This window comes from Octopus sinensis, linkage group LG4 (genome assembly GCF_006345805.1).
Source record: "Octopus sinensis linkage group LG4, ASM634580v1, whole genome shotgun sequence".
NCBI classification, from domain to species: domain Eukaryota; kingdom Metazoa; phylum Mollusca; class Cephalopoda; order Octopoda; family Octopodidae; genus Octopus; species Octopus sinensis.
In genome coordinates this window covers 147,501,119-147,513,150 of record NC_043000.1, presented here as the reverse complement: position 1 = coordinate 147,513,150, position 12,032 = coordinate 147,501,119, and the positions used below count along the sequence as shown (strand labels likewise).

At 36.8% G+C, this 12,032-nt stretch overlaps 1 protein-coding gene across 1 annotated transcript in view; it reads left to right on the top strand.

The window, feature by feature from the left end:
• Positions 1-12,032, top strand: part of LOC115210283 (NADH-quinone oxidoreductase subunit B 2) — a 36,806-nt gene that overhangs the window by 21,497 nt on the left and 3,277 nt on the right. Inside the window, exons 4-5 of the mRNA XM_029778787.2 lie at positions 812-991; positions 2,461-2,596. Of these exons, the coding sequence (XP_029634647.1) occupies positions 812-991; positions 2,461-2,596 (316 nt within the window). The remainder of the gene's footprint in view (positions 1-811; positions 992-2,460; positions 2,597-12,032) is intronic.

Sequence of the window (12,032 nt, the reverse complement as noted above, 5' to 3'; positions counted from 1 at the left end):
CCCCTACATAGTTTGTCATGAGTAGAAAATAAGTCTGATGAATGGAAATGTAATTACTATAGCCAATATTAAATTTAATAGAGTTGTGTATGTGCTCTCTATATATAATTTAGTATTGGCAGTCACATTTTTACTCATCTGGTGAAAGGCCCTTCTTAAAATATTAGACCTCTTTTTCTTACAACAGACTGACACATTCTCATTTTGAAATGTTTGTTTTAGCATCTGCAGATGCAAACTATCACAACTATCACATCTGCAGATGCAAACTATCACAAGTTTACTCAGGTTCCACAGTATCGTTTTGTTACAGAATTAAGCTGGTATGATGTAGTTTAAGTTAATAATAGCATTTAAATCCAGATGAACTATATTTTGTGAGATATTCGCAAAAATAACTGTATCTTTGATTCCTTGACCTATGGAAGATTTTAGCTAAGGTCTTGCAGTCTGTTTTCTAGCAAGCATTGAGAAGGCTTTATGTGGAAAAAGGGGATAAATGACACAAACACTTTGTGGATCAAATATGCTGTCAGGATTGAAAGCTGTCTTATTGGGGGATTTAGTGTACAGGGTGCATGAAATAGTTAAATCAGACGTTAGAACAATGAGTCTCAAGTGAAAGATTGTTTTACAAACCCATTTAAACTTTTCGAGTATGGATTCCCAGGTTTTAAAACAGTGATGGTGATGATAAAGATTTCATTTCTGTATGATAAAATTTACAATTTTTAAATGATATTTTGATCTTTTGTTTTCCTTCAAAGTTTTGGATGACTTTCATTTACTAAACTTTTTGCTGTTTTCATAGTGTTCATTGTGGCCTTTGACATTTGGTTTGGCATGTTGTGCTGTGGAGATGATGCATATAGCTGCCCCAAGATATGACATGGATCGTTTTGGAGTAGTTTTTCGAGCCAGTCCTCGTCAAGCAGATGTGATTATAGTTGCTGGTACTCTCACAAATAAAATGGCTCCTGCCCTCAGAAAAGTAAGTTAAAGAGTTTCTACATTTATGCATTTATTTCTTCCATTTCTCTTGAAAAGAAATAAATAAGAGTCTATATGAAACTTACCATTTATTCAGCAAGTTTGATACCTTGAATAATTCATTTTTTAGGTATTCAACTTTTCTTAAGAGAGGATATATATATTGCATTTATTTGAATCCAGTATATAATCTCTATTTCATTTCAAATGCTCTCGCTCTCTCGCATAAATTACATTTAACTAATTATAAGAACAGTAGTTGCTATAAAAATTCATATATATTGTTTTTACTTTCAAAATTATCATATTTCGTTGTCCAAATCAATATGTATCATTGGATGTCTGCCAACTCTCTTTAGCATTAGTAATTTTTCAGACAGATTTGAGGTTAATGACATTATTAGTTTTGATTAGATGTGTTACATATATATGGAAAATAAAGACTTTTAAGAGCTCTCCAATTTCTGACAGATAACATAGCTCTTTCCCGTAAACAATGTTTTATCTTTCATTACCACTCCTAACTTCATCTCAGCACATTCCCCTTTGCAAGTTCACTTATAATAAATAACTACAGTTTGACATGCTCTGGTATATTGAGTCTAGGCTGACATAAAAATATGAATTATTGTTTCTTCTGTTTGCCTTTATTTACATTTAATTGGTGTAAAGAATGTTCTTCGGGGTTCTAGATATGTGGAACAGATTCTTTTCTTTAAAATATTTGATATGTACACAAGTGTGGCAGTAAATGGTTTGGCTTTAAATGAAGGAAATCAAAAGATGATCAGCTTTATTGACTTCAGGGAGAGGAGTGTATTGTGATAATATTCATACTATTCCGAAGTAGCAGTAGTGCCACAGATGAAAAAATCAGAAAACAGTGTTTTAGTTGTACCTAATAAAAGCTAAGGAAAAAAAATCAATTAAGTTAGATCCTTAATGATTGGAATTTACAGATGAATTGACATTTGATCAAGAAAGATGAATGGAGAAACTTGTATTACAGATATGCAGAAATGTTTTTCAATATGGATGAACATATATTGAAATAATGATGACAGAGATTTATTGAAACATAGTTATGAGTAACTAGCTTTTAATATTCACTTTCTAGTTGAATCATCTGAGTTTAAAAATAGATTTGATTTTACCTAAACTAGTGTATGACAAAACTGATCTACGTCCAGTATATGATACATCTGTTGATTCTTCTTTTTTTTTTTGTGGGGTGGGTGCCTGTAGAAGAAACCTAGATACCTGACCAGCATTCTGTTGATGGTCAAATTAAGCTACACAGCAACAAATACATTTATATAGTATAAGGTAGATGAGTAGATCTATGTCCCCAGCTCTTACAAGAAAATAAAAATTATTCAAATTATTTGCCTTTAAAGAAATAAATAATTTTGAACATTTTTGGGAGCTTAAAAAAATGCCAGATATTTCTGTACACTTTATTTTTGACAGGTTTACGATCAGATGCCAGAACCTCGCTGGGTAATATCAATGGGGAGTTGTGCTAATGGAGGTGGTTACTACCACTATTCATATGCTGTTGTCCGTGGATGTGATCGAGTGATACCTGTTGATATATATGTTCCAGGTAAGATACAAATAATATTTATCAAATCTATCTCAGTGCATATTTTTCAGGTGTGTCTCTAAGGAAGCTTGGTAGTCTTGAAATCTACAATTTCTAAAAACAGAGTAGATGGCAACTGCAATGTTCATGCCTTTTCTAAGTGTATTAGCTATGTTGTAAGACGAAGTGGTTACAAGTAAGAATCAACACCTTACTGTAGAGTTAATCTCTCTCTCTCTCTCTGTATATATATTTATATACACACACACACACACACACACACACATATATACATATATATATATATATTAGCATTTGTATATAATAATAATAATAATTTTTTATTGTTATTACCTGGGCCCATTCATATATACAATAAAAAGAAAGCAAAATAAAGGTGTTATAAAATATTTAAGGATAAACAAAATAATGTTATATGAAAATAAAAGGAAAGCCACATGATGCTCAATATATATATATTGGTCATGTGTTGCGTATGGATGAGGACAGCTGTGGGAAAAAGTTGTCACACCCTAGCAATAGAGGGAATCTTGGAAGAGGTAGACTCAGGAAGACCTGAGATGAGGTGGTGAAGCACAACATTCGAATGTTGGGCCTCATGGAGGCGATGACAAATGACCGAGACTTTTGGAGATATACTGTGCTTGAGAAGACTTGGCAAGCCAAGTGAGACTGTAACTGTGGCCTATGCCAGTGCAGCATAACCAACCCATTTAAGAGTACCCTTCAACCATTGGGCAATAGACTGTGTTTGCAAAGACCTGTTGAGTCAAGTGAAGTCATTGTCTTGGCCAATGACAGTACTGCCTAATTGGTACCCATCCCAGTGGTATGTAAAAATCACCATTCGAGCGTGGTCAATGCCAGTGCCGCCTGACTGGCTCTCCTGCCAGTGGCATGTGAAAAGCACCATTTGAGCATGGTCAGTGCTAATGCCGCCTGACTGGTCCCATGCTGGTGGTACGTAGAAAAACACCATTGAAACGTGGTTGATGCCAGTACCGCCTGACTGGCCCTTGTGCTGGTGGTACATAAAAAGCACCCACAACACACTCTTGGAGTGGTTGGCATTAGGAAGGGCATCCAGCTGTAGAAACTTTGCTAGATCAGATTGGAGCCTGGTGCAGCCTTCTGGTTTACCAGCCCTCAGTTAAACCGTCCAACCCATGCCAGCATGGAAAGCAGGCATTAAACGACGATTATGATGATAATGACGATTAACACATTAAAATGTTATACAATATAATTACACAAAATAAATGATTATATAAAAACAGATATAATTATAAAAGATATAATAAAGCAAGAAAAGCATAGTAACCCACCTACACATGAATAATAATAATAATTATATTTATAAAAGATAATAGTATCTGTTTCAAATTTTGGCACCAGGTCAACAATTTTAGGGAGGCGGGGATATGAACAATTACATGGATCCCTGTACTTAATTAGTACTTTATTTTATTACCAGCTCTAATAATAATAATCTATTACCCAAAATTGTAACACTCATCCATGGAGTCCCTACCTCCATCCTGTGCTTCACATGTTCCTTATTTATAGTTAAAATAATAATAATAATAATAATAATAATGAAATTATTGTATACAGTGCTCAGGTGCACCACAACTTGTCAGAAAGTGCATATAAAGTACATGCAGTAATGTAGAAATGTCTGGAAAGTGAACAGTGTATGAGTCAGATACATGCTTGTGTGTGTATGGAGGGGAGAAAATCAAGTGTAGTGTTGGCGAATCTCAGGAAGCATGGAAGTTTTGAAGGATGCAGTGCTCCGACAACTAACAACTGATGCCGGCAGTTTGTTCCATGCTTCAGCAACTCTCAGCGTGAAAAAATGTTTCCTGAAGTCATGGGAGCTGTGCTGTTTTCTTACTTTGTAAATATGTCCACGGGTGTTAGATGGGTGGAGTTTGAAGAGGTGCTCAGAGTTATTGTTTGTGCGATGGTTGATAATTTTATGGGTGTCTGCCAAGTCAGCTGCCAGACGTCGGAGCTTCAATGTGTCCATGCCCAGGGAAGCAAGGCGTTCAGGATATGGCAAATGCCTGATGGAGGGTATTCTTTTGGTTGCACGTTACTGTGTGGAATGAGACAGTAAGAGTCAAGTCTAATTGTGGTGTGATACAAACCTGTTATCTTGCAACTGATTATCAATATCTTAGGTTTTCAATCTTCAGAACCTCTTGACAGCATTATACAGGCTAAAACTATGTTGATAAAGTATAATATTTTAGATGCTTCATCTTAAGTTAAAATTTTACAAGTATAACATTAGTGGAAGAAAGCTGTGTGGTTAAGAAGTTCACTTTGCAATGACATGGTTTCAAATTCAATCCCACTAAATGGCAACTTTGGTCAAGTGTTTTTGACTGTAATACCACACCAGCCTAAGTCTTGTGAGTGGATTTGGTAGGTAGAAATTGAAGAAGACCACTTTGTGTGTGTGTGAGAGAGTTTGTATTTTCCTTGACTACATATATGTTTCACTCGCTGGTTGTAAGCAATAGCTATGATAGTATTTGTTTGCAGTTTACTGCAAAAACATGTCCGGATTTCTTGACATGTCTTGAAATGTTATCCATACGGTGTTGTTTGTCTCCAGTTGTCCCCATAAACCTGTCCACGTTGTTCATTAGATTGGGATGTTAGCACCTTACTTGGGAACAAGTGGAGATTGGCAACAGGGAGGTCATCTAGCCATAGAAAACTCTGTTCCAACATACTCTCGTATGACCCATGCAGTTATGGAAAAATAGATATTTAAAATGATGATGAAGAAAAGAAGGAAGGAAAGACCATAAGAATATAGTTATAAATTTAATTGATAAATCACAAACATTTATGAACGGTACATTTTTGTGCAATAATCCATAGTATATTAACCTACATAGCACTGACAATGAAATTGATGTAAACATTTTTGAGCCTGTTAACCTCTTTTTTATATATAAAATCCATTTTAAACAGTTTCCATTTGTTATTAGGAGCTCAAGGTGGCTAATAATTATTAGATTTGGAAACCTGACCAGATTATACCATTATATTACAAGAAGAAAATTGTTACAGAAGAAACATTACCCTCATTGGAATGTGTGCAGCACTCATGTAGCACACCCAGAATATGGACTGCATATATAAGCCATTATGTATTAAGAGACTGAGGTAAATGATATGTTCCATTACTGTAACATTTGTCATTGTTGTGCCAAAATTTTTAGGATGAGTTATTTAGCAACACTGACGGAAGAATTCATTGCACTGCTAACCTTATCTTAAAAAAAAGAAAACATTTGTAAAACATTATTTTAAACAATTTCAGCCACTTTTGTCACTGACTACCTAATATGCTTGGGACAGGTCTAACATTTATGTAAGGAATAGCAGCCAAATGTCCATCAAATTACACCCTACTAGCTTATAAAAAAAAGAAGACGTTATGGATAATATTCCCCTGCTTGAAAATTCAGAAGACATGGATGATGGTCATTACTGGAACACCTTTGATCTTAAGGCAGTTTTCACAGGTTAAACAACACAGATTTGGGCTGGGATAAATTCATAAATATGTTCTTAATTTACCCATTTATGAACTTAGAGTAAACCCACAAATCTTTATAGCATGTAGAGCTACAATGCTCTTTTCCATATTGCAAACAAGTACTACACACAATCCTTTATTCCAGTCCTGTTTAGCCTGTGAACAGCCCTATCATCATCATCGTTATTGTTTAATGTCCGTTTTCCATGAAGGCATGGGTTGGATGGTTTGACTGAAGCTAACCAGCTGGGGAAGGTTCCAGACTCCAATTGTCTGTTTTGGTGTGGTTTCTCCAGCTGGATGCCCTTCCTAACACCAACCACTTTACAGAGTGTGCTGGGTACTTTTTACGTGCCGCCAGCTCTGGCACAAGTGTGTCTTACATGGCCCTGGCATGAGTGCATTTTGCATGGCACCGTACTGTATGTATGACCATAATTTTTCTTAGCTTGATGAATCTTCTCAAGCACAGCAAAACACAACTCCTGGTCCTTTGTCATTTCCTCAGTTAGGCCCAGCATCTGAAGAGCTTTCTCCCCACTTTGTCCCACGTCTTTCTAGGTCTTCCCCTCAAAGGTATTCCACTTATGACCATCATTCATGTCTTCAAAATTTTCAAGCTGTGGACTATTATCCATAGCATCTTTCTTTTTTTTTAAGCTAGTAAAGTGCAATTTAATGGACATTTGGCTGCTATTCCTTGCATGAGTGTTAGACTTGTTCCAAGCACATTAGACAATCGGTTACAAAAGTAGTTGAAATTGTTTAAAATAATGTTTTACAAAATGTCTTTTTTTTTTTTTAAGATAAGGTTAGCAATACAATGAATTATTCCATCAGTGTTGCTAAATACCTCATCTTAAACATTTTGGCATGACAACGACAAAAGTTACAGTAATGGAACATATCATTTACCTCAGTCTCTTAATACATAATGGCTCATATATGCAGTCCATATTCTGGGTGTACTACATGAGTGCTGCACACATTCCAGTGACGGTAATTTTTCTTCTATAATAATTTTCTTGTAATATCATGATATAATTTGATCAGGTTTTCAAATCTAATAGCACACACTCAGAAATAAAAAATCAAGTCTAGTTAACCCTGTGTTTTGTATAGAAATAGTCTTAAGTTTGTGTGTTTATTTTTGCCAGAGTAGTTAATTCAATATCGTAGCAGTCACTCTGTGACTTCTATTTTAAACAACAGCTCTTGTTCTATCATTGTAAGAACAACTTTTTTGCTATTTTTATTGTATATTTTCTTTCTGATATAGCTCATTGTTACATATTAGTTTTTGAAATTTGTATGATGCATGTATATATGGAGTTGCAGTGGCCCATTGGTTAGGGCAGTGGACTCACAGTCATAGGATTGAGGTTTTGATTCCCAGACCGGGTGTTGCGTTTATTGGGTGAAAACACCTAAATCTTCATGAGACTCCGGCAAAGGGTGGCGGTGAACCCAGCTGTATTCTTTCACCACAACTTTCTCTCACTCTTTCTTCCTCTTTCAGTTGTACCTGTATTTTAAAGGGCCAGCCTTGTCACACTCTGTGTCACGCTGAATCTCCCAGAGAACTATGTTAAGGGTACACGTGTCTGTGAAGTGCTCAGCCACTCACATGTTAATTTCACAAGCAGGCTGTTCCATTGATCAGATCAACTGGGACCCTCGACGGAGTGCCTATCGCTTTACTGGCACTTATGCCGGTGGCATGTGTAAAAACATTCGAGCAAGGTCATTGCCAGTACCGCCTGACTATACTCCATGCCAGTGGCACGTAAAAGCACCCATTACACTCTCGGAGTGGTTGGCATTAGGAAGGGCATCAAGCTGTAGAAACTCTGCCAGATCAAGATTGAGGCCTGGTGCAGCCATCTGGTTCGCCAGCCCTTAGTCAAATCGTCCAGCCCATGCTAGCATGGAAAGCGGACATTAAACGATGATGATGATGACACACACACACACATTAAGCCTCACAGAGGCAATGACAGGAGACCAAGACCTTTGGAGATATGCTGTGATTGAGAAGACCCAGCAACTAAAGTGAGATCCAGCCCAGTTAAGAGTACCCCTGATGCATCAGGCGATATGATATGCTTGAGAAGACCTGTTAAGTCAAGTAAAACCAATATCGTAGCTGTGGCCAGTGCCACCTGACTGGCTCCCGTGCTGGTGGCATGTAAAAAGCACCATCCAAACGTGGCCGATGCCAGTACTCCCTGACTGGATCCCGTGCCAGTGGCACATAAAAAGCACCCACTACACTTTCGAAGTGGTTGGTGTTAGGAAGGACATCCAGCTGTAGAAACATTGCCAGATCAGATTGGAGCCTGGTCCAGCTACTGGCTCTCCAGACCTTGGTCAAACCATCCAGCCCTTGCCAGCATGGAAAGTGGACGTTAAACGATGATGATGATATTTGTGTTAGTGTGTGTGAGAGAGAGAAAGAGGGAGGGCATGGATAAATGCTCAAAGGAAAGGCATAGTGAAATATACACAAAAGCTAGAAGAAATTTATTATTTCAAAGTAGCCTCTGGTATATGCTGATCTGGTTTCATCTACACATCTATGCCATGCTGGAGTACTACCATGTTAACAAAAAATTAGTGTAAGATGCTGAAAATAGGATGGACCATGGAACACAGTTAATATATGGGAAATATATGCAAATATATGGGAAACTACCACCTGTGTCATCTCTTGTGAAAGGTAGGAGAGTCCAGTTTGCTGGACATTGTTGTAGAGCTGAAAAAGAAGTAATTTCTACTCTTCTCTTCTGGAAGCCATCTACTCGCAATACCAGAGGGCGCACACTCTCCTACCCTGATGTAATCTCCAGGGATACAGGCATCCAGCAACAGGACCTCCGTAATGCTGTGATGGACCGTGAAGTCTGGCGTAACATAGTAAATTCCATTGTCTCGACCACGGTCGAACAATGATGATGATGATTGTTTTTATGAAATGATTTAGGAAGGGAGTAATTTGGATGTAGCCAGTGTGTACAAGTTATTTAACCTCTTTGATAATGTTATACTATCCAAATGAGAGCTAAAAACAATAGTAACTTGTTTTGTTATGAAAAGCAAAATATTTTCAAGTTTCATTTAACTCATTGTTTTTAGATACATTGTTATGTATTCTGTGTATCTTTTGTTTTAACTTTTAAGTTCTATATTTAAAATGTTCAAGATAATTTATTTCGTGTCAGATCTGTTTTCTGTATTTAATGTCAATGTTCTAGACATTTATTTAAAAATAGAAGGAAAATAAACAAACAAATAAAACCATTCATAGGCACAGATGTAGCTGTAGTTAGGAAGTTCTCTTTGCAACAATATAGTACCAGGTTCATTTCCACTGTCTGATGCTTTGGGTAAGTGGCTTTTACTATAGCCTTAGGTTGACCAATAATACTTTGTGAATTGAATTTGATAGACAGAAATCACACAAGCATATTGTATGTAGAGGGGTTGCTCTTTGTCCATGTTTGTGTTTGACACTACAGATTGTTGCTTGCAAATAGCCAGTCATGTCAACATAGGGCGCAGGAGTGGCTGTGTGGTAAGTAGCTTGCTAACCAACCACATGGTTCCGGGTTCAGTCCCACTGCGTGGCATCTTGGGCAAGTGTCTTCTGCTATAGCCCCGGGCCGACCAATGCCTTGTGAGTGGATTTGGTAAACGGAAACTGAAAGAAGCCTGTCGTATATATGTATATATATATATATGTGTATATATATATATATATATATATGTATGTGTGTGTGTTTGTGTGTCTGTGTTTGTCCCCCTAGCATTGCTTGACAACCGATGCTGGTGTGTTTACGTCCCCGTCACTTAGCGGTTCGGCAAAAGAGACCGATAGAATAAGTACTAGGCTTACAAAGAATAAGTCCCGGGGTCAATTTGCTCGACTAAAGGCGGTGCTCCAGCATGGCCGCAGTCAAATGACTGAAACAAGTAAAAGAGTAAAAGAGTAACAGAAATCACAGAAGCATATAGTATGTGGAGAGGATGCTCTTTGTCCTTGTTTGTGTTTGACACCACAGATTGTTGCTTGCAAATAGCCAGTCATGTCAAAATAGTAATTTGGTGAATCAATAAAATAAATACTAAACTGAAATAAGGATTGGGGTTGCAATAATCTATTTAAAAAAAAAACTGAAGCTGGTGCCACAGCATGGCTGCAGTTTAATGGGAAAAGAAAAGAAGCATACTAATAATTATTTAAATCTCAATATTTTTTAGAAATCAGTTTCTTGAGTAAAATCTATCTTGTCCTACATTCTTGCACATTCATTTCCTCTGTTTAATAATGACATTGTTCTTTGTATTTTAGAAAAATGTCGCCCATCCCTGTTAAACACTGTAGATACAACATTTCATTTCTAATAATAAAATACAATATCTCAGGCTTAGTCTATACGATTGAAACAGCATCAAATTAAAATAGCCATCTATAGTCAACAGACTATCATTGTGACATCTATGGGTGCCTGTGTGTTTCCAGCTTTGGACTGCAGTGTCACATGTGCTCCATTCGCTGAGGACACAGACTTTGTCATTGTCAGACATTGATGGACTACTAACAACAATATTCATACACCATTGATGGGCTTGATACTGTGGACTCTGTCAGAGAAAATCTCTTGCTGGTCATTCTGTGTTAGATATACAATATATGTTGGAATAACATGAACATCATTCCAGCCATGATAGAGTTTGCTTCGGCATACGACCAACTGGAGTACATTATTACAAGGCTCAAGGAAGAGAAAACACGTCTGGCATTCACATGGGTTGCTACTGGAATGATATTCATTGTAGTCCAGTATATATATATATATGGCCTGCTCGCTTAGCCAGCGGGGTGGCATCATTTGAAGGCTAAAACAATGCGAAGCACATTGTGACCAGCGATGTGTAGCAACATCTGATAGCCTGGTCGATCACGGTGATATGTATATATATATAATGTTTCTAGCACATGTTTATGAAAAGGTGTTTCTCTCAGACAAAAACCAGAGCATCATGTCTATCAATGGTGTATATAGATTAAGTATGAAACATAAAGAGCTGTTATCTCAATTTCTAAAAATATATTTTTTTATGTTTCATATTCAACAAGTCAGTGTTTTTCAGCAGTCTGTCTCACTTGTATGTGTGTGTGTAGTTTTGTTTTAATGTCTGCTTTTTATGCTTGCATACAAAATTCATTGAGGCAGATATTCTACAGTTGAATGCCTTTCCTATATATATACAGAGAGTGAGAGTGAAAAAGATTTTGAATTATATAAATTATTTTCACAATGGTCTTTCTTTTCTGACTTCCTAGTTTTCCCAAGTCTATTATATACACATTCATTCTTTGGGTTAAAATTTGTTTTTCTTTGGTTGCATGGGTTAGATGAAGCTATGCATATGAGGCAAGATTTCAGTATCAGTTGCTCTTCTTTTCATTTCTCCAACTCTTATGTGTCTTTCAAGAAAGGGATTTTTTATGTTACAAGTCTTTAAAACACAGGACAGCCAGTCATTCATTCATTTAAACATACATAGATAATACACACACACGGGCAATGATGTTGCTTGTGAAATAGTGTATATGTATATAGTTGTGAGCTTAGCTGTGTGGTTGACAAGTTCACTTCTTAGCCACATGGTTTCAAGTTCAGTCCCCTGCAGAGCACCTTGAGCATGCTTTGTCTTTTAATATAGTCCTGGGCTGGCTGACCAAAGCTTTGTGTGTGGATTTAGTAGGCAGAAACTGAAAGAAATCTGTTATCTATACATATATATATACACACACATATATACATATGTGTGAGTGTGTGTTTGCATCTTATTTTGACATTGTGCAAT